The sequence below is a fragment of the Camelina sativa genome, chromosome 7 (assembly GCF_000633955.1).
Source record: "Camelina sativa cultivar DH55 chromosome 7, Cs, whole genome shotgun sequence".
Taxonomy (NCBI): domain Eukaryota; kingdom Viridiplantae; phylum Streptophyta; class Magnoliopsida; order Brassicales; family Brassicaceae; genus Camelina; species Camelina sativa.
The window spans coordinates 25,577,401-25,600,672 of NC_025691.1; the positions used below are offsets into that span (position 1 = coordinate 25,577,401).

At 34.9% G+C, this 23,272-nt stretch overlaps 3 protein-coding genes and 1 pseudogene across 3 annotated transcripts; 2 read left to right on the forward strand and 2 right to left on the reverse strand.

The window, feature by feature from the left end:
- Window positions 699-3,278, forward strand: LOC104702555 (annotated as a pseudogene).
- Window positions 8,804-12,887, forward strand: LOC104702556 (phosphatidylinositol 4-phosphate 5-kinase 2-like). The gene is made up of 8 exons (XM_010418428.2): window positions 8,804-10,183; window positions 10,263-10,427; window positions 10,546-10,711; window positions 10,870-10,980; window positions 11,061-11,254; window positions 11,349-11,479; window positions 11,567-11,660; window positions 12,037-12,887. The coding sequence occupies exons 1-8, from the start codon at window positions 9,081-9,083 to the stop codon at window positions 12,335-12,337; spliced, it is 2,265 nt and encodes a 754-aa protein (XP_010416730.1). The 5' UTR covers window positions 8,804-9,080; the 3' UTR covers window positions 12,338-12,887.
- LOC104704942 (zinc finger MYM-type protein 1-like) lies at window positions 14,119-15,354 on the reverse strand. Its single transcript, XM_010420943.1, has one exon. It carries the CDS (start codon window positions 15,352-15,354, stop codon window positions 14,119-14,121), a length of 1,236 nt encoding a protein of 411 aa, XP_010419245.1.
- Window positions 21,487-23,018, reverse strand: LOC104702558 (small ribosomal subunit protein S13, mitochondrial). The gene is made up of 3 exons (XM_010418429.2): window positions 22,871-23,018; window positions 22,057-22,281; window positions 21,487-21,930 (listed from the first exon to the last, which is right to left on the reverse strand). Exons 1-3 carry the CDS (start codon window positions 22,937-22,939, stop codon window positions 21,760-21,762), a joined length of 465 nt encoding a protein of 154 aa, XP_010416731.1. The 5' UTR covers window positions 22,940-23,018; the 3' UTR covers window positions 21,487-21,759.

A 23,272-nucleotide genomic window follows, 5' to 3' on the forward strand; every position in this document is an offset into this window, starting at 1 on the left:
AACATACTTATATTACATAAAAAAAGAAATAAAAAATATTTGACAACAAAGAATCCAAAATACAAATATGATATGGTCAAGAAAAAAAATATGTGCAATCAACTTGGAGGAGTTTAAAAATGTTTGCTTATCTGCAAATCTGAGAATTGGAAGTAAGTATACAGACATGGCAGTGTGGGGGGGGGGGGGTTAATTTACTTAAAATATGAGACTTAACCGGATACATCATAGACAATAACAGAAACAGGAGAAATTCTGATGTAAATTGGGTACAATGCTTTGAAATCTCTCTTGTTCCCTGCGCATCATCATCAACACAAAAAAAAAAAAAAAAAAAAAAANAAAAAAAAAAAAAATCACATATTTTTCAGACACAGCAAACATATATATAAGACAAAAGCAAAAATGAACAATGATAATGAGAAGCAATCTTCAGAACTGAAACCGTTTAACTCTAGAAATGAAATCTCCACTCCTCTCACATACTGCTTCAACCCTATACCTGCTGCTTCACTGAAAATTCTAGTATTCTTTGGTTCCGCTTCAAGATTTGTTCAACTCCATCGTCCTTGCCGATGTTAGGATCGCCACGGGTTACCTAAACCGTGTTAAACCAAACGGAATGATTTCAATTTCGTCAAATCAGACCGGTGGAAATAAACTATATTTCTTTGACCATACCAGTTAGGTTGTCGCCTCCCGTAAACACACACACCCACTTGGACCTCCGAAACCGAAACCGAAACCGTTCTTCTTCTTCTTCTTCTCACTCCTCCACGAAATGGGAGCAATTGATCTCTCTTTCTCACAGAGTCTACTCTTATCTCCGTCGCGTTGTTCCACTCCTACCTCCTCCACACACCGTTCCATCTCTTTTCTCCCGGCGGGAAGCAACAAGTCACGGAGTCTTCCGCCGTTGCGTTCAATGAGCCACGATGAGGCCAAGCTATGGGGGCGGAAGGTTCGAAGAGAGTGTCACTGAGAAGGTGGAGATGTTCACTGAGTCAATTTCATTCGATAAAGTTCTCTACAAGCAGGACATTATGGGTAGCAAAGCTCATGCTACAATGCTCGCTCACCAGGTTTGCTATAACTTCATCTGTAGATTTTAATTCGAAATTGGGTCAGTTTTGATCTGGGGTTGAGTAACAGAGTTGATTGTTTGTTGGAGATGAGAGAGCTCCTTTGCTGCGTTATGTTTGATTTTGATATCTTTCTTTCTTCTAAGTCATGATGCTAAAGTCAGGACAATCCCGTGATGGTTTGTTATTGCAGGGGCTAATAACTGATAGCGACAAGGATGCCATATTGAAAGGTCTTGATGATATCGAGAGGCAGATTGAAGCTGGTAAATTTGAGTGGAGGACAGATCGAGAAGATGTGCATATGAACATTGAAGCAGCTCTTACTGATCTTATTGGTGAACCTGCAAAGAAACTTCACACAGCACGGAGCAGAAATGACCAATGTGCTACTGATTTCAAACTTTGGTGCCGTGAGGCTATCGACTCCATCATTGTTAAGATCAGAAATCTTCAGACATCACTTGTTGCATTGGCTTTGAAGAATGAGGCCTTGATTGTTCCTGGATATACTCATCTTCAAAGAGCTCAGCCTGTTTTACTACTCCATGTCCTCTTAACTTTTGTGGAGCAGGTTTGGTTTGGATTTCCTTCTTTAGTTTTCCCTTTTTGAGCCAGCAGCAATTTTTAACCATAGTTAGCTTCACGGGGTTTTTCGTCTGGTGATTAGGTCTTCCTTTGTGATTAGCCTCTGCCTTACTTAAACCATCATAGGTTCTTACATTTGCTGAGATCTCTCTCTCACACAATCATCTTATATGTATGTGTTATCATCTTATATGTACCTAGTTACCAATTAGTATTTTTTTACCTGCCTCAGAACATCAAAGGGTTCTTACATTTTACTTTCGCACTATTATCATCTTATTAGGATTTTACTTTCTTGACTGGTAATTTGTTCATGTATGGCAGCTCGAACGTGATGCTGGTCGTTATATGGACTGTCGAGCAAGGCTAAATTTCTCCCCCCTAGGAGCTTGTGCTTTGGCTGGAACTGGTCTACCTATTGATAGATTTATGACTGCAAATGCTCTGGGATTTACCGAACCAATGAGAAACAGGTATGTTCCTAGTTCTTGTATTGGCTGCATCAACTCTCTCTCTCTCTCTCTCTCTCTCTCTCTCTCTCTCTCTCTCTCTCTCTCTCTCTCTAATTGTATGTCTTTCTCTGTAGTAGGTTCACGGTTTCTAATTTAGTAAGTTTTTTCTTCTTCTTTATTTGAATTAGCATCGATGCAGTTTCAGATCGAGACTACGTTTTGGAGTTCTTATTTGCAAACTCCAACACAGGCATTCACCTGTCACGGCTGGGAGAAGAGTGGGTACTTTGGGCATCCGAAGAGTTTGGTTTCATGATTCCAAGTGATTCCGTCTCAACTGGAAGCAGTATAATGCCACAGAAGAAGAATCCAGACCCAATGGAACTTGTCAGGGGGAAATCTGCAAGAGTCATAGGCGATTTGGTCACTGTCCTAACACTATGCAAAGGACTTCCCCTTGCTTACAACCGAGATTTCCAAGAAGATAAAGAACCGATGTTCGATAGTACCAAGACAATAATGGCAATGATCGATGTCTCAGCAGAATTTGCCCAGAATGTAACATTCAACCAAGAGAGAATTAAGAAAAGTCTCCCTGCCGGACACCTTGACGCCACAACTCTGGCTGATTACCTTGTGAAGAAGGTAAATGTCAATTTAAATTTATCAAAACCCTCCATTTTGTATATAGAGTCAGAAAGATAAATACTGTCTTCTTCTGTTTTTGTTGATGCTCAGGGGATGCCTTTTAGGTCATCTCATGACGTAGTTGGGAAACTAGTTGGAGTTTGCGTCTCAAGAGGCTGTGAACTTCAGAACTTGAGCCTTGAAGAGATGAAAAAGCTGAGCCCTATGTTCGAAGAAGATGTGTTTGGATATCTGGGCGTCGAAAATTCAGTCAATAAATTCAGTTCCTATGGGTCAACTGGATCAAACTGTGTAGCTGAGCAACTTGGCTACTGGGTCAACAAGCTGTACATGACTACAACCTGAGCTGGACCAAAACATTAGCAAAAGAGTCGTCTGTTTTTCTTTTTTGTATTGTGAGGACTTTGGTTGTCAAGTACCAGCTGAAACTTTCATGTAAAATGTTGCAGCAGATTGAGGTAGACAATATATAGATTGGTGCCTTGGCGTTGCAAAACCCAAAAAATAAGTGTTACTGAAGTTTTATAATATTTGAAATCTAGATATTGTGGAAGTGTTTGGTATTCTTCTCGTTTCAGATGTTCTCTAAAATATCAATGTTCAATTCAATATATCCAAACGTCAAATCAAATACTAGTGGCTTGCACTTGGATGTGATTTTTTTGGAACATGGGAAGACCCCATATGTCATGACATCCTCCTTATTAGGAGCTGCAACATCTGTTACATGTTAATGTAACTTACATTGTTCCAAAATGTCATTCTCCAATTTTTGTGACCAAATTTATTTATGAGTTTCTATCATTATTAGTGATTTTTGGAAACATTAAAGACTATATTGCAAATTATTAGTTTTTAAAGATTTATTTGAGGGTCATTGTTGGAGCAAACCACTCTCAAATCTTCAATTTGAGAATTTGCTCCCTTCAAAATAAGGAGTATTGTTGGAGATGCCCAAACTAGTATTTGAAGTGATAAAGTTTAAAAAACTCTGGGAGACTAATACAAATCATTACGTTACGAATTTGTATATTGCATTGTTTATCTTTTGGTTTAATATATTGATGGAGTCAATGTATATATATATATATGCTGATTCAATTTATGAACATTCAAAAGTAATCTTACTAAGTTTTAGAACGTTTTCCAATAATATAACGTAGTTGTTAGCTGTAGGTAGGCACCGTCAACAAATTAATATAATGCATGAAAACGCTACGTAATGGACATGATAAAGTCACGACTATGATTAGAATATATATTGGAATCCTCGAATTATCTAGTGTACTTCAGTACTTAAACATACTTTTGTATTTTCTAAGTTGATATTTAATAGAACAAAAGATAAAGTTTTTAACCAAAGATGAAAGATGATAGTAGTAATTATAGAAGCTAAAATCGAAATCCGATTGGGTTCGTTTCTGCCAACGATGAAGACGTGTGACTGTTCAATCTGATACTTTTCAGTTTTATATTCTTTCTTTTAATATGTTTTTTTTCTTATAAAAACTATTTTAAAATTAATGAAGCAGAAAGGTACAAAAGAAAAGACTAAGACTATGAGCATGGGCTTTTCCTTTCAAAGCTTACACGACAAAGAGACGTATTCGTAAATTTAAACCCATTAATACGTAAGTCCAATAAACTGTATTATCATTTCTTAAGAAAATACGTATTGGAACTTCAACGTGATCTCTCCATTTTTTTAGTACGTTACAAACTCCTTTATCTTTTTTTATTAGTACCTCAAAGACATAGAATTATAGAAGTATAAAACAATAGAGTAATGCTAGAAAACAAAACCATTACATTTATTATAGTTTATACTCATCGCACGTAATTAACCACAAGATTTGCTGTGGTGCGCTGACATCGAATCAGAAAAACAAAAGAACATGACACACGTTGGAGCTACTTTACCTACAAAACCAAAATAAGTGGTCGGAAACGATGAATTAAAGCGAGGAGATTTTATTTTTATTCAAACTTTTTTTTTTTAGGGTCAACATTTTAATAAGAAGGATGATGAGTTTGGTAAAAACCTGGAGTGATAAGACGTTGGTGTAAGGCTTATTGAGGAATGGGCTTTTGATTCTCCAACAGAACAAAGGATATATTGTTACATCAGTACCTGAGCTTCTTGTCTCTTCTATGACCCATGCCTATAGTTTGCTAGTTGCATACGTCACCAATCCCCCACCATATAATATTTATTTTAGCACTAATAAAAACAAAAGTTAGATAATATTTCTCTATTCATATTGAGGTGTGACCAAAAGATAGCAGTTTCTTCGTGATGTTCATTGGACAATAACCAGGTTGAAATGTCAAAAGTACACTACAGTCCCAACTCTTTTGTTACACAGAAGAAACTTTCCAATTCTTTTTTTTTGGCAATCAAAGAAAGAAACTTTCCAATTCTTATCCCGAGATAAGTTTGCATTTTTGGTTTTTTAATATCCTTTGTTTATTTTGTACTAATTCAGAGTGTCAAATAAGCATACTTTTATAAGATGCACACAAATTCATTATTGGATGAATTATCTCGACTCTTTTGCAATGAAGTAATTTGTTTTGAATGGAAAGTTGTATACAAATACCATCTAACTTGGTAATGTGTGATGACTAGCTTTTGTAATCTAAAATTATGAAATTATTTGCAGGTAAATAAATATATAGGAGATGAAAGTTAAAAAGAGGTGAGATTCAGCTCTCTTATCAAATCATAATCTTTCGTTTGAAAATAGATTTGTATTTTTGTGTGATTTGGAAATTGGGAAGATAGGACTTATGAGTCTTCTGCTTTGATGCGTACGTAATAGGTCGGCGGACGGCTACCTGACTTATCGGTCATCCATCTTCTTTGTCTTTTCTCTTCTAATTCCTTTCACATAGTTTATCATAATTGTTTTGCTTAACATGACAGAATTATCATTAAGAGATTGTCATGTCAAATTTTCTAGTACAAGAATCTGATTTCCTTTCTTATCTTGATCAGAATTTTACAATAATGTTTTACGTTCAATTTCAGCTGTAAATCAGAACACTATTAATAAATTGTCCTTTAAAACCATCTTCAACCTATTTTTTTTCCAATTTTTCACACTATAAGCATATCATTAGTTTCGTTTTAACCCATTACTCTATTTTAGATCCGAAAACAATATTATGGGGTGTTTTTCTTCTGTCGGACAAATAAAAACCGTTTGCTAATTTCCCCCTCGAAAGATTTTTACGAGTTGAAAATCATGTTTTGACAGTCTCAAGTGTGCAAACGTGAACGTTGCACGTGATTATTCTGAGAAAGAGGAAACGTAATCTTTCGTAGTATCTTTGCGCCAGCCGCCCTCCCGAGACAGGTGGTTCGCTCTAGATTTTGATGACGTGTTTTGAATCCTGACCGCTTAAGACTTCAACACGTGGTACCGTCTATGTCGTTGGATTCTTCGTAGACGACGATATTAGTTGGGCCGTGACAGCCCAATATTACAAAAGCGGATCCCACATATGTGCCAGCTCAGCTTGATTATCCCAACTGTTAGAGAAGAAGAAAAGGAGCTGTTTGTAGATAATGACGCGTAATTAGATTTACAATTAATTAAATAATTCGCAAAACTAGAGTCATTTGTCTCTTGTCCACTCTGTCTCTAATTTCTTTTTCCCAAATCATGGCGAATCATAATCTATGCGATCAATTATTTTAAGATGAAATACTCACAACATCGCTCGGACATGCGAAACAAAAAATTGATAAAATATAAGAAGAGAATAAGTAGCTTCTTGCATTATTAAAGATGTGTATTATCTCTTGAATTTTAAAACACAATCATTTAAATCTTATAACCAATAACAAGCTATATTGAACAAATTCAATAAAATAGCTTGACAACGTGATATCCCCAATCTTGTTTTATAATTTATTAGTAAGACCGATGTATATTATAAGGGATCTTCAACGATCTTTTAATTTGTTCTCTATTGCATTTTCATGTAGAATTAACCTTTCCAGGAGTGTTTAGTAATATATATTTCCAAACAAACGTTAAAAAAGATTAGCATCACAGTAAACCACACACACACACACAAAAATGATATACAGTAATCCTAGTTATCCATTTTTATCGGTTTCAAAACAATACTGTTGCAATAATCATTGTTACCTCGTGCTTTTCAATTAGTGACAGCTTATTAATCTAACCACAACCACAAGAGAAGTCAATAACTTTCCACTAGGTTATTTGAGATTCAACTAGTAGCCTCAGGTGTAGAAGTCTTTACCGATCGAATAATAAATACATTAAAAAAACAAGATATCATTAGCATGTTCGATGTATAATGTTTTTTTCTTCCGATATAAGGCTAATATATTAATATACAGAGTAAATTATAACATACAGTATATACGTGTTATATGTTACAGTTTGTGTATATGCGTATATTAATCAACACAATACAAAAATGAAATCTATAACGATTGGCGATTAAAGGAGGACAAAAAAATTATCAATCGATAAAGTAAAACTAAAACTTTGAATAACGACCGACGGACGTCATATAAATATAATAAAGCCACATAGGAGAACCAAATTAAAAAGTCTCATCATGTGGTTACGAAACATTATCACCTGGTTCCTTTCTTTATTCCACTAATTCGCGATGACGATTTGTTAATGATCGATCATAGTTGTTTACAAATAAGTATAAATTAGTTTGATTAGCATGTAGTGTTATTATTTAGAAGAAGGAGATAAACATAACTAATCATTTGGTCTTTTACGTGGGTATCACATTAATTCCATACAACGTAGGGCACGCCGGCACTTAGGTTTTTTTTTTCTTTATATATGTATATGTAATCCTTGCATTATTATCAAATCGATTGATAATCTATTTTCTTGAGTTTTGTTTGACGAATTTAATTACCGTTATACTATTACAAGTAGATTCACTTCAAAATACCCTTTGTAATTTCACCTTTATTTTAATACTGTAATAACTACAGTTTAAACAAATCATTAATGATGAAATAACGGTTAAAGAAGTTTCTAACTGCAAATATTTCTGAAATAATCAGAGTAACCTTTTTTTTTTGTGAACGAAAAATACCTTTCAATTAGAACTTAGGGTTGCTTATACAAGAGGAGAGCCTCCTTTGCCAAAAACAAAACTTCGTACGTTAATCATATTTACACATCCACACACACATAAATGTTTGTTGACGTGTGAACAACTTTAATGTATCCATCAAAATTGCCGTAATTAAAACAATAGTAACATTTTTTTTTTATAGATAACCGAAGTAGTAGATGATAGATCATAGACCGAGAGATACTAATCTTCGAGATGTTAATGGTAGCACATTGCTAGATTTTATAAAACACAGTTAAGGCATTAGACATTCATATTTTGTTTTGTTATGCGGATTTGAACTCGTATATATGATAAATGACAAATCCAACAACATTAGATATTCATCATTTGTAAACCTTGATTTTTTTGTCAATATTATATATATATATTTTTTTTAAACGAGAAATAAAAAGTTTTAGCTGAAAAGAAAAAAGACTCAAAAGATTTATTTCCATACATAAAATTTAAATAACTTTTCCTTTCTAAATTTTCCCTTCTAATTGCTCTGATTAGATGTATTTAAATTAATATTGGAAAGTAACACACATACTAAACTAGTTAGGTGTGATTAGTGATTACTGTTTTATTTCCAAGATCTTTTGAAAATTTTACTCTTATAAACAGCAGAGTTTATTTTTGTGCTATACTTTACAAAGAAAATTTGAATCTGTGTTACATTTATTCATTTTTATTATTATTAATAGTATAGTCGGAAATCGAAGTCAATACATTGGTCATAACAATGTGACTTTTTTTTTAAGTCGGGCTGGTGGGCTTTTTGTGTCCGCTTCCCAATGGTTTTACTACTGCGAAAAAACTTAAAATCAAATTTTTACTATTTTACCCTAACAAATTATTTATTTATTTTGTAAACAAACTTTTATTTATCTTCTCTCTCCTTGTCTGTCTCTTTATCCTTTTGCTTTTGATACTGCTGCTGCTTCTTCATTCTCCCCTTTTCTTTTCTTTTTTTTTGTTTGCTCTCTCTGTATCGTTTTGTAGGAATCTCTCACCAAACGTTTAGGTTTCTTCTCAGATTTAGAAACTTTTTTTCTCAATCCGTGATTCTCCATTTGATTTCTCCTTAACCCTTGCGAAGAAATCGAATGAGCCCATTTCGGTTGTGATTTTTCTGAGAAGAAGAGTATTGGGAAGCAGCTAGGGTTTATGTGATGAGTAGATGATGCGTGAACCGCTTGTTATTGAAGAAGAAGGAGCTACTGAAGTTTTACTTGCGGAGAAAGGAGGAGACGAAGAAGAAGAAACGGAAGAGAGAAGAAGAAGAAGAGACGATTTGTTGTTACTAGCTTTACCAACAACGCCGATGGTACGATCGAAATCTCAAGGAACCACGAGGCGCGTCACTCCCACGCCACCTCCCGTAGACGTCGAGAAACCGTTACCAAACGGAGATCTCTACATGGGAACTTTTTCCGGCGGGTTTCCTAACGGATCCGGCAAGTATCTCTGGAAAGATGGCTGTATGTACGAAGGCGACTGGAAACGTGGCAAAGCCAGCGGTAAAGGCAAGTTCTCGTGGCCGAGCGGCGCGACTTACGAAGGCGAATTCAAATCTGGGAGGATGGAAGGGTTTGGCACTTTTGTTGGTGTTGACGGTGATACCTATAGAGGCTCTTGGGTTGCTGATCGGAAACATGGTCATGGTCAGAAGAGATACGCCAACGGAGATTACTATGAAGGTACCTGGCGGCGGAATCTACAGGACGGGAGGGGGAGGTATGTTTGGATGAATGGGAATCAGTATATCGGAGAGTGGAGGAATGGTGTGATTTGTGGCAAAGGTGTGCTTGCTTGGCCTAATGGGAACAAGTACGAAGGTCAATGGGAGAATGGTGTTCCTAAAGGAAGCGGTGTGTTTACATGGGCTGATGGAAGCTCTTGGATCGGGTCTTGGAATGAGAGAAGTAATCTCATGAGGAGTTTCTTTGATGGGATTGAGAAGAGTGAGTTGATTGTTGCCGCGACGAGGAAGAGATCTTCTGTTGATAGTGGAGCTGGGAGTTTGAGTGGTGGTGACAAGGTTTTCCCTAGGATCTGTATTTGGGAATCTGATGGAGAAGCTGGGGATATCACTTGTGATATTGTTGATAATGTGGAGGCTTCTGTGATTTACAGAGATAGGATTTCGATTGATCGAGATGGGTTTCGTCAGTTTAGGAAGAATCCTTGCTGTTTCAGCGGCGAGGCTAAGAAACCTGGAGAGACTATATCTAAAGGGCATAAGAAATATGATTTGATGCTCAACTTGCAACATGGAATCAGGTACTCATATTTTATATTTTCAGAATCCCTAGGGATGATGATCTAGATCTGTGTTTTAACCAAAAGTGCGATGATTTAGGTATTCTGTCGGCAAACATGCTTCCATTGTTCGTGACCTTAAACAGAGTGATTTTGACCCGAGTGAAAAGTTTTGGACAAGGTTCCCACCTGAGGGTTCTAAGACCACACCGCCGCATCAATCTGTGGATTTCCGTTGGAAGGACTATTGCCCTTTGGTGTTTAGGTATTCAATCTTTTGCTGTTAGATATTTTTTTCAATGTGTTAATCTTATTGTGCATAAGGTTTGGTGATGTTTATTCTCTAAATCTGTGTTTGTGGTGAAATTTGTTTCTTTTGATAGACGCCTGAGGGAGCTTTTCACGGTGGATCCTGCTGATTATATGTTAGCTATCTGTGGGAACGATGCTCTTAGGGAACTTTCATCACCTGGAAAGAGTGGAAGCTTTTTCTACTTAACTCAAGATGACAGATTTATGATTAAGACAGTGAAGAAATCTGAAGTCAAGGTTAGTCGTTGGCTCTTTTCTTGATTTCTTCTGTCTTCTGTGAATCCCTTTGTATTTTTCTTTCTTTGCTTTCACTTTGCATTCTTAATCATATATAGTCCACTATCTGTGGTTAGCTAACAAAACTTGACCTGATGTTGTTTGTCTTCATTATCCAGGTTCTTCTACGAATGCTTCCAAGTTATTACAAACATGTCTGCCAGTATGAAAATACACTTGTGACTAGGTTCTACGGTGTGCATTGTATTAAACCTGTTGGTGGCCAGAAGGTTGGTGTTGTTCATCTACATTTCATAATACTCTTTTTTTGCAAGGGACAATTTTCTCATGTTGTTTACCATCTTACCAGACTCGGTTTATTGTTATGGGGAACTTGTTCTGCTCGGAATATAGAATCCAGAGACGGTTTGATCTGAAAGGGTCTTCCCATGGACGGTATACATCCAAGCCTGAAGTGGAAATCGACGAGACCACTACTCTCAAGGACCTTGATCTCAATTTTGCTTTCCGTCTTCAGAGAAATTGGTACCAAGAGCTTATGACGTAAGCTTCCCGAATTCCTAGTGTGTTTTCGTATTCTATTTGGGTGTTTGAAATTGGGAACACATTACTAAGCTGGCTGCATTTCATTTTCCAGGCAAATTAAGCGCGACTGTGAGTTCTTGGAAGCTGCAAGAATAATGGATTATAGCCTTCTGGTTGGCGTTCACTTCCGTGATGACAACACAGGAGACAAAATGGGTCTTTCTCCATTCGTTTTGAGATCTGGTTAGTTAAACTTCTCGTTCTGCCTCAATATTTTTTCTGTTTCTTTGTTTCATTGTAATGATATCTGTTTGTTCATGTATTGGGCAGGTAAGATAGAATCGTACCAGAACGAGAAATTCATGCGAGGATGTCGCTTCCTGGAGGCTGAACTTCAAGATATGGACCGCATCTTAGCTGGCAGGTATAGGAATAATTATTCTCGCCAATCATTACTTGAGTTTAATCTTTAGCACAAGAAGTTGACCTAACAATAGTCCCTTTGAATTGAACGCATTGGTAATTACTGTGGCAGAGTAGATGAAAGGTTCAGTTTCCCATTAGATATGATTTTTATCTGAGAACTACGTTACATCTAGTATGCATTATTATTGTCTTAAAAAGTTGCTTGGCAATCTTGTGGGGGATGTTCAGCTGAATAGAAAAACACAATCATATTGTGGGGGCAAGACAGATCATGTGGTCCTTTTTTTTGTTTCTTAAACTAGTTGTTAAAGATTCAATCAATTCTCTACCCGTATATTTTTCAACATCTTACTAACATTTGATTGCTTTTGCAGGAAACCGTTGATTCGATTAGGCGCAAACATGCCTGCAAGAGCAGAACGAATGGCGAGAAGAAGCGATTTTGATCAATATTCATCTGGAGGGACCAACTATCTATCCCACGGAGAGGTCTATGAAGTGGTTCTGTATTTTGGAGTCATTGACATTTTACAAGATTACGACATAAGCAAGAAGATCGAGCATGCTTACAAGTCTCTACAGGCTGACCCGGCTTCGATCTCAGCCGTTGATCCAAAACTCTACTCAAGAAGGTTTAGAGATTTCATCAGCAGAATCTTCATCGAAGACGGCTAATGAAGGTCTTAACTGATCTTATCCCCATCGTTGAAAGGTCAAACCAAAGCTCCTCGCTTTTTACCTCAAATGGAGAGAGCTAAAAAAAGATGCTGAGGCATGAAGGGGCAGAAGGGTAGTTTCACTGTTGATACAAAAGGTCGAAGAAAGAAGGAAGTCGATTCGGAATTCATTCATTTATAATATTTGAGAATGAAGTGATTAAACAAATTTTGGGGTTGGGGATTTTTTATTTTTGTTTTGGAGGGTGAGAAGAAGAAGATATATGTGAATATAGAATTTGTGAAGGAGAAAGATAAGTACATAGGCTTAGAGAAACGTGTTTTGGGAGATTTGGAGTTGGGTAATAAGATAAGGTGTACAAGTTTAATGAAAAAGGATGGGTAGTTTATTTTTATCTGTTACGGGTTAATTTTTACTTTAAACTGGGACAAAAGTAAAAGCTAAAGATGTACTCTTCAAATCTTGAAAAGAGGGGCTCATATTCCCATGGGATCCCTCTTCTTCTTCAACATCCTTTTCACATCCAAAGATACTTTGCCAAATTTTATTCAAACTCTGTTTTCGAGTCACATGTTGCAAAATACAATTTCTCAAATTGTACAAAGATAATAATCAGGTTTTCTGATGATTATTGTTCATATGTGGAAAATAAATCGACCAATGATGTGCCTATACATAGAAAAAGACTATTGTAGTATGTTGGATGTATAGACTTGATATGATGTTACTATGATACATTTACAAAAAAAAAGTACATAAACATATAGTCTGGTCAAAGAAGAGAGAGAGAGAGAGAGAGAGAGAGAGGTTGGAATTGAGGTTGTGCTTCCATGAAAAGGAGAGAAAGCAAAGAGAGAAGACCACATGTCTCACATTAGCCTTTCTTTTTCATATTTAATTATTGTTAATTTTATATAATTTATAAGGACCTAAAACAATATGTATAGGTTGACTATATTTTCTATATTCTCCTATATAGTCTACAAAAATGAATTTTTATTATAATCGTTACACTCTTCACCTCAAGCTCTCTTCAAGTATGATAATGAAACGGAGTAAAGGAAAAAGTATACTCCAATAATGTAAAAAGAGTTGTGTTACCACCGATGCATGCTTAGTTTTCTGTGAGCAAGGCCTGCCAAAGACTTCTAATCCGAATAGTTAAAATTTGTCACAATGGGACATATAATCCAAAGTTTAAACTCAATTTGTTGTATGTATACGGATTTAAAGTAAATATATATATGTATGACCCACAACCAGTGGCGGACGCAGAAACTTATTTAACGTGGGGCACAAAATAATTAATTAAAATATAATAATAATATTATTATTAAAAAATCCAAAACCAAAAAAATAAAACATTAAAAAATTGTCATAACAAAAACATACGAAGAAATTCTACAAAACTATTCTACGATCTTCCATATCTTGAAATCTTTTTATTACTACCTCATTTGTCACTTTATCTAAGTGCTCTTTTTCAATAAAACAAACCATACAATCATTTAAAAACTGATCACCCATTCGGTTTCGCAAGGTAGTCTTCACAATTTTCATCGCAGAAAAGCATCTCTCGACTGTAGCAGTGGCAACAGGTAAAGTCAAAACCAACTTCAAAAGTCGATAAACAAGAGGATGCGAAAGATGTTTTTTTTGTGTCCATCATTACACGTGCAAGATCTCCAAGACTCTCCAAATTAGCAAACCTTTTATCTTCACGGATATTATCAATGTAAATACCAAGTTGATGCTCAAGAGATATCCGCTCCACAGAACTAAAAATCTTCCGGATAAAACTCAGATAACCTCACAAGTTTCGACTGGTCAAACTCGTGGAAGGAACCAAAAGGGCTCAAAGACGCAGTGCAACTAAGCAATTCAGTGTTTACCTCGTCAAAACGATCATTAAACTCTTGAATTTGCATATCCAATACAGTGTAAAGACATTCCACCTGATAATGATGCAAGTTTGTCATGTTGGTTCTCCGTCTTGGCTTCTTTGGATCAACAAATTCTTCTTCCATGATGATCAACTCAGTGTTATGACTCTCACAAAAAGAATTAACTTTTTCAACCAAAGAATCCCATCCATTATCCCTGAGATTGTACAATTGTTGCTTGGTAGATTTCACCAGAGACATAGCATTCAAAATGTCTTGATCTTTCCTTTGCAGAGCCACCGATAGAGTATTTGTGATCCCGAGAAGAAGTAACATCAACTGTAAGTAAAACACAAAATCAAAGGTGTGCAAATATTTGATGAGACCATTAGCTTGCCTTCTTTTGACACCATCACTCCCTTCGCTCTGGACATACTCCAATACTTTCACAATAGAAGGGAATAAATCAACTAATCGTACTAAGGTATTGTAGTGAGAACCCCATCGAGTATTACCAGGTCTTTGAAATGAAAGCTCCTGATTCAGTCCCTTTCCTGTCTTAATTTCACCTTGACTAATTCCTTCTTCGATGATCCTTCGTTGGTCTTCTCGAACCATATCTTTCCTCTTACAAGATGCTCCAACCACATTTAACAAAACCGAAATCATATCAAAAAAATCACCAACTTCAAAATGTTTTTTAGCAACTGCCACGACGACCAATTGAAGCTGGTGAGCAAAACAGTATACATAATATGCAGTACTATTTTCTCTTAAAATCAAAGATCTCAACCCATTAAACTCACCTTTCATGTTACTTGCTCCATCGTAACCTTGTCCCCTTAATTTTTTCATACTCAACCCCCGCTTTGCAAACAATGAATCAACAGCACATTTCAGAGTTGCAGAAGATGTATCTTGAACATGAATAAGACCAATAAATCTTTCTTTTACTATCCCATCTTTATCAACGAAGCGAAAAACCACTGCCACTTGCTCCTTAGTAGAAACATCTGCAGACTCATCCACCAACAAGCAAAATACATCGTGATTAACTTCTTGAATAATAGATTCAATAACTTCCTCTGCAAAGCAATGCACTAGATCAGTCTGAATTTTGTGAGACACCATCTGATTATTTTTGGGAGCATTCTCCAACACAACCTTCCTTACAAGCTCATTTTGATCTGCAGTATATTTCACAAGCTCTATGAAGTTTCCCCTATTAGCTGATTCTACTGACTCATCATGACCTCAAAAAGGTAATCCTTGCCGTAATAAATATCTACAAACATCAATTGAAGCATTCAATCTGATTCTGTATTCATTTTTTGCAGCATCATCATGCTTATAAAAAGCATGAACAATTGATTGACCTTGTCTCATCAAATTATCAGCCATTTTCAATGCATTATTGTGAAAACTATTCACTTCTCCCACATGAACACTCAATCTCTTTGGATTTTTCCATGTATCAAATCCCCTTGTTACAAATTCATCACTTCCACCTTTATTTTCTGTGTAATCTCTAAACAAGTAGCAAACCAAACAAAAAGCCTTGTCTGTCTTCACACTATATTCCAGCCAATCACCATAAAGATCAAACCAAATTGGATTGAATCGTCTCAATTTATCTCCGGTTAGTGTTCTAGGAAATTTGTGACCACGAGGTTGATAAGGACCCTTAACTAAATATTTGCGTCTTACCTCATCTCTTTGGTTAGGGTGATATTCCACAATTCGTTTCCTATCTGCAGGGTCCACGGGTAAATTCTCCAAATCATCATGAGAATGAGATGTACTTGTTTGTTTTTTTGGAAAATATTTTTCCGTAGATCACCTAATAAAAAACATAGCATGAATTCATCAATATATATTTAAAGCAATTGAATGAGACTATCAATTTATCTAGAATAAGAAGAAAATCAATAGACAAGATTATATGCTATAACACGTACACAGAATTTTGTCCAACGACAAGTTTTGCATCAATTGATTACTGTTGTTTATATGTTGTATTGCTGTTTGATAAAAAATAACCGAAGACAAAAATAATACTGGAACCAATCAAAAATAGAAGCAGAAGACTTTTCTCTCTCTATGGTGCAGTTGTATTGCTGTCGATGAACTCATGAAAACTAGGTATAAATCCCAATCAAAAAAAGTTTATAGACTTTAAGTTTTAGACTTTTAGTTAGTTGGGCTTGAATCATTAGCAGTTTTAAAATAATTGGGTTTAACCTGTATTACTATAGCTTAAATTATGATACAATTTACATTTAATTTTAGTTTATATTATAGAAAGAGCTTCCGTTAGACTTTAGCATGTGGCATAATAATTAAGTGCTATTATTTTCTGAACTATGATAACTAAATCCCATATAAATTTTTTTTGTTTTTTAAGATTTAGCATGTGGCACGTGCCACACATACTAAAGCAATACGTCCGCCCCTGCCCACAACCAAAAAGAAACAACACGTTAACAGTACAAAATTTTATAACACTATCTACTTGGGAGTTGAGTTGTTGAGACTTGAGATTATATAACTAGAGGAGAAAAAAAAAGAAAAATTAAAAGTAGATGAAAACCCGAACCACCAAGGAGAGCGAGTGTAACAAAAGTCAAATTACATAAAGAAGAAAGATATTGTAAACAAATAAACAAAATACGTGTCATAATGTGTGCCAATTTATCTTCAGATTCTAGAGTCCAAATTCCCAAGAAGAACATTCTATTTAAAACTCTATACCTGAGAAAAAAAAAACCAATTATGTACTGTTTCATTTCTAGGGTATTGATTAATTAAACTATACGGGAGCAGTGAATGACCATTGACCAGATCCAGTAATTTTTCACTTGAATCCTCGAGCCTTTTGTAGCTAAATATTTACTGTAATTAACAAACCCGCTCCCACAGTTACACAAAATTCAATAATCCCTCATGCTAAGCTAAGTATATTTACTGCATCATCCTTTTAGTCATACAAAAAGCTTATAATCCAGAGTTTATTTACATTATACTATATAGATCTTCAAACCAAATTTAATAAAACCAAAACTATCACTACAGTTTTCTCGAGAAACAGAGAGAAAAAAAAAAAAGAACATATTATAAGGGAATACTGTACTTACTGTCTGCATGAAATTAACTAGTACTACTAGTATAATGTAAATAAATAGAAGAAAAAAAAGAGAAATGGTTCTCTAAACGAGAAAATAGGAAAAAGACAGAACTTTGAACAGTAGCTAGGTCTGCCAAACACTTGCATGCCTAAAAAGTCCTTTTAAATTAAATGTCACAAATATCAACATACATTTTCTTCCATACTGTTGTCAAAATAATCAAATTTACTGATTTGGGAAATAATAAGCTTGCGAAGCTACAGCAGTAAGATCTGATTTTATGAGAGGTCTGCCGATCTGTCTTGTTTGCTTTTGTCACATATATTGTCTTATTGAAATTATTTTCTTGTATACATTATACATGTTCTGTTTGTTTGTGTGTGTATAGATAGATCCCATTCCCATACCAAATGGTATGTACGTCAAACTGAATTTAGAATTATCACAGCCCTTACCTAAATCTGAATGATCTAGACAGTAAGTGATATGAGCAAAATCTATTTACTGTTTGATTGTTTCAACGGATAACTGTAACACTAGATTCTGAAAATATGCTTCTTTTTTTTTTTTTTTTTCTAAAGGTCTGCACATACCTAGAATTTTGACGATAAATGGTGTTATGGACCACTAGACGATGTCTAGACCATTTCTATTTTACCATATTTAAAATCTTCATTCGTTTAGACATTATTTACTCATTAGATATTTAACCCAATACAAAATGGTTGCATGTAATTAGTCTGATCGTACATGTAGATAGATGTACACACTTCAACTGATTTTTGAATAAAGAAAAAAAATCATTTCATTCAGGACTCTGTAATAATCACATTCATGTGTGTGTGTGTGTTAAGTACATATAGACGTCGGTGTATGACAGACATGTAATCATGTAGACAAACGTTTTGTCTAATTGTCTGCCAAGTGAGTAATTTTATCTTTATAGAAACAAGATAAATTGGTGGCGTAATATCTTAAAAAAAGATACACTGTAATTTATATATCCACCACCTACGGCAATGCAAACAAAATCCGAATCCAGGTGAATCTTCTTAACCACGCCTTTGGCCTTTGGTACTTTGGTTATCCCGTTTCCAACTAAATAAAACAGATACAGTCTAAATTTGCTAACTTATCAAATTAGTCTAATTGCTTTATTTAATTGGGTCTATGGTTATGAATGAACAGTATAGTTCAAGTTCCACTACTCCCCAAGTTGTTCAACAAAGGTAGACCAAATAATTAAACTACAAAAGCATAACAAAGGAAAATAAGCTAATTGTTTAAAGCTTGTTATAATTATCTATATTATATACTACTAGTCTAAATGTATATACTCATATAGATTTAAAAAAGTGTCCATTTACATGTAATCGACAACATATTTGAAATATGAGAATCGGAAGTAGGAAACTTTTGGAGTCTATTATCGGAAAACGGATCAACGTGAAAGTCAAGCCTACTTACTGACCTATTAACATACTTCAAAAAAACCACCAATTCTTAATTAATTAGCCACCTTTCTTGTTGAATAATTTGAGCTATTATTTTTAGGCTTTATTCTCACTTTATATTAGTTACCCATAAAAGGCAAAACAAATCATTTGATTTTTTCCCCAAATATCATTAATAAAAAACCAAGATTAATCTCTAACGAAATATTTAATGCTATATGAATTCTGCAACGGCCAAGCTTGAGATCTAAAATATGACACATTCGAGGTAAAAATAAAATGCAGACAAAGAAATAATGAGAATTTAAGTGGTCTCAATTTAGGGACTAAGTTGGTCTGAAATTGAAAAGCCTTCAAAATGTGGCCATTGGTATTTTAAATAGGCACATTACTTCACATTCCAACATAAGGTTCCACCACAAGGGGACACCTTCTCTTAACCATCCCTTTCTTATCATTCTTGTATACTTCTATTTTTCGTAACAACTCCTTTAAAAAAAAAATTATTTTGCTTTCTCATACAAAATTTACACAAACAAGTATTGGTTATTTTTATTTACGATTAACTAGGAATTTAATCCAAGTGCAAAAACCTGTTTTCAAGTTTTATCTTACTTGTTGTGAATTTGATCAAAAGAATATAATAATAATACGATGTTACCCGAAATTTATACTAGAAAATCACTAAAGATTACATGAATATTGTAGTGCTATGCTATATTTCAAGAACTTCATAAAATAATGGAAGTATAATTTGGGAAGAAAAAAATCAATAAATGAAATCAGCCAGCTAGACCGCTAATTATACATATCAACCTAACGCTAATGATGGTGTCTTCTCTTACTGAAGAAACATCGTGAATTCGTGATACATGTCGACGCGTATTGTTCTTTGTTTCCAATCACCAAAAATAGAACCTTAATGTTGTTTTATCAGTGTTTTTTTTTCTCTAATCAGGATAGCTGCATTTGCTACCAACCAAATGGACGGACCGGACCATGTTCAAACCAATCTTTTAATTAAGTGGAACAAAACGAACTCTAGATGACAACTTCAACTGATAATACTATATACAAATTGACCACCATAAGCAACATGAGCAACACAAAGCTTTTTGGATGTAATGATAATCGACATCAATTTAGTTCGTGTAATTTTTTACTATTAACGTTAACTGCAAGTTTCACAAATGACCATGATCGTTATCAGGCTCTTTATTGTTCTTTTTTTTTTTTTTAATATTTTTACTAAACATATCTTGCACAACATCTAGCTTATTTTAACTTGAAAAGAATAATGTTACGAATGTTTGATTTTATAACGAATTTTCTTTCACTCTTTTGACGACAGCCATTTTGGTTTCTACTATTCTTAAAATGATCTCTTCAAGTATATATCATCTTAACGAAATAATACATATGGATGAAATAATTTCATTAATAGGAAGATAATCTTGAGTGGATATATAGACAAGGATGATATTTAGTTGAAGAGATTGTATTTGAGTTTGAGGCAAATTCTTGAATGGCGGTGGTTTGGTGGGGTATCTTCCATGTTCTTCCCAAAGGCAAAATGCTTTGATATTTCACGCTCTCTTCTATTTTATTTTTCCACTAAAACAAAAAAAGCTCGTGATCATGGGAATATATATACTTTTCAAATTTTACGATAGACATAATTAATAAAATATACAAAATAACAAAGTAGTAGGCTGATAATTCTTTATTTTATTTTATTTTGTTTCTGTTTCTCTCTTTTTGTTCCATTCCGTGGTAGTTATCCAAGTTTGGCTTTTTCTGTTTCCTAACCACTTTACACTTTTTATTTTTCTCTAATATATACAAAGAAAATTAAAACAATATCTATAACTCTTGCCACATATTTCATCTATATTTGTCGACTATATATAGTTCATGGATTTTTTCTAAGAAAGATATCTTGTTTTCTTCCTTTTTTCCTTTTTATATGAAAGGTCTCGTAAGGGCATATATCTTGTCAAATAGTAGAAAGTGTGGAGTATAATACCACTATCACGAGTGCAAGTGCAATTACGATTTTACGAATTAGACAAAAACATAAAATTAGAAGGGAATCAAAAAAAGAAGATGAATCACATGGTTGTGGGCCAATATAAAATGGGCCCATAAAATTACAAAGCCCCACCCAAGTTATTGTTCAAAAAAAGTAAAGAACATGGAGAGAGATTTACGTGGAGGATCATGTAGACAAACAAATGAGTGGAGAGGAGATACGACTATTAGTAAATAAATGTGATCGGGTCTGGTAGGCATCGATTAGTCTATTTCCCAAATTGATCTCTCTGATATATCAGTTTCAAGTCACTTGGTCTCACTTCTTGTGATTCTCATTTGATTTTCGTTATTTTGTTCCCCATGATTCGTCGTGTCCCAACCCGTATCATATCTTTCTATCAATAAATAAGATTTAATACGAATAATCAAATCGTGTGTCTATTTTGTTGACGTAAATATTATCTGTTAGACAGCTTTGTTGAATGTTGATTGTTGTTGAAAGCACTCAGTTGCGAGTATGCGTAGATTGCTTACACGATTTGTCAATGGGCTACAAAAAATGGGCTTTTAGATTGGGCCACTAATGAACTTAGGGATCCGTAAATTATTTATAGTTAAACTTGTAAACCAAATAAGCTTTTAATTTGAAATTGGACAAATAATTAAAACTGGGCTCGTTTTCAATGATGTTTTTACAAACACAAATCACAGAAAGATACTACCGAAGCTACAGAGAGTAGTATTGCTGAAGAATTTCGAAGCTTACTCTTCCTCTGCAATGGCAAAAAAAGGACAATAAAACTGGCAATGTTTGCTTATTCAATCAGTTTTCATTTTATCCCAAAAGTAAGACAAAGTCATGTCTGTAAACAATGCGACAAGGAGTACAGCTTACGAGTCCCAGAGAACGGATTATAAGGTTTCTACTTGCGAGGAGCTTTCTTCTTTCCTGCAATCGCAACGGCTTTACCCTTTTTCGTGCGAGCGTTAGTTTTGGTTCTTTGTCCTCTGCAAGGCATTCCATGTCTATGTCTACTACCTCTGTAACAATCTACTTCGACCAGTCTTTGTATTTCCGATCCAACACGCCTCCTCTTTAAAAAAATCAACAATCACAGAAACAAACAAACAAACACGGTTTTGAGAAATGGAAAGACAAAAGAGTAGCTTTAAGACGATAAGAAAGTTTAACTGTAATTGTATAAAACGATTTTTGTTACCAATTCATCACCATGCTGGTGCTGGCCAACTTCTTCACGGAGGTCAATGAGTTCTTTACCAGTTAAGTCTCTGGCAAGTTTGTTAGTGATTCCAAGCCCACAGAGAACCTGATGCGACTTACGACGGCCAATTCCGTAAACTTCTTGAAGACCGGTTTTGAGTGGCTTATTGTTTGGAACCTCTGCGTTCCCCACACGAATTCCTTGGACGCGTACTCCATGAAACTGCAGAGAAAGAGAGAACATAAATGGATGAACTTGATGTTACATTATAATCTAAACAGAGAATCAAATAAGGTAATGAGCTTTGATAAACTTTGCTTCACACAGACAAAGCTAGAAACCTAGCGGCTTCAGTTCACATACACAAAAAAATGTTATAGAGTTAGAAAAGTAAATCTAACTATTCTTCTACCTGAGCCAACATTAAAGATGCTTCCTCAAAAATCATCATTCCTATAATCTCATCATCTCATAGAGCTACTAGCATAGGATACTTTACGAGAATAGATTGACAACAATACCTTGGCAATTTCATAATTAAGACATTGAGCTCTATACTAGAACCTTTTCGATTTCAAAAAATTGTTCTTTCTTCTATAGTAGCACTCACCTATTTGAAAAAATGGGGAAGAAGCCAGAATCTCAAACACCGAAATAGACGATTTTGAAACGAACCCAGATATAACCACGTCCAAAAAGATTGAATTGGATCAAAATCATCAAATATTAAAAAGAGATGAGATCGATTCGATCTATTGAAACCCTAATCCTAAAACAAAATGCGGCGCTGAAATGTTAGATAAGAACTCACCGTAACATTCCGAAGCAGAGACTGGCTGATGTCGAACAAGGTCGCCGCGGATCTTCGTAAACCCAACATCGTCGTCGAAGCTCAGTTTCCAGAGATTTGACGGTGAAAGGTGGTGAAGAAAAGGGGTTTAAAGATTCAGTTTTCCAACCGCCCGCGTTTTCTAATCAAAAACGCAAACGCAAACGCAATTGCGGTCATTATCTCCCTTTTTTACTCATTGGGCTTTGAAACAATAACTAATTGGGCTTTAAATTTATTTACAGATAGGCTTCAGGTCCAGCAGATGACAACCTTAATGCTGTTAAACTTCAAACTCTTTTTGGGCTCATCTCCTGATTTACGTTTGGTTTTAAGTTGTTAAATTCGTGAATAACTTCGTAGTTGAACTGTCATGTTTCAATT

Excerpts from the sequence above, each read along its gene's own strand:
- LOC104702556 (XM_010418428.2), top strand. The coding sequence starts at position 9,081 with ATGATGCGTGAACCGCTTGTTATTGAAGAAGAAGGAGCTACTGAAGTT. Across the intron at positions 10,428-10,545 it reads TATTGCCCTTTGGTGTTTAG|ACGCCTGAGGGAGCTTTTCA; the intron begins GTATTCAATCTT and ends TTCTTTTGATAG. Across the intron at positions 10,712-10,869 it reads TGAAGAAATCTGAAGTCAAG|GTTCTTCTACGAATGCTTCC; the intron begins GTTAGTCGTTGG and ends TTCATTATCCAG.
- LOC104704942 (XM_010420943.1), bottom strand. The coding sequence starts at position 15,354 with ATGGTGTCTCACAAAATTCAGACTGATCTAGTGCATTGCTTTGCAGAG.
- LOC104702558 (XM_010418429.2), bottom strand. The coding sequence starts at position 22,939 with ATGTTGGGTTTACGAAGATCCGCGGCGACCTTGTTCGACATCAGCCAG. Across the intron at positions 22,282-22,870 it reads CTCTGCTTCGGAATGTTACG|TTTCATGGAGTACGCGTCCA; the intron begins GTGAGTTCTTAT and ends CTTTCTCTGCAG. Across the intron at positions 21,931-22,056 it reads ACCAGCATGGTGATGAATTG|AGGAGGCGTGTTGGATCGGA; the intron begins GTAACAAAAATC and ends ATTTTTTTAAAG.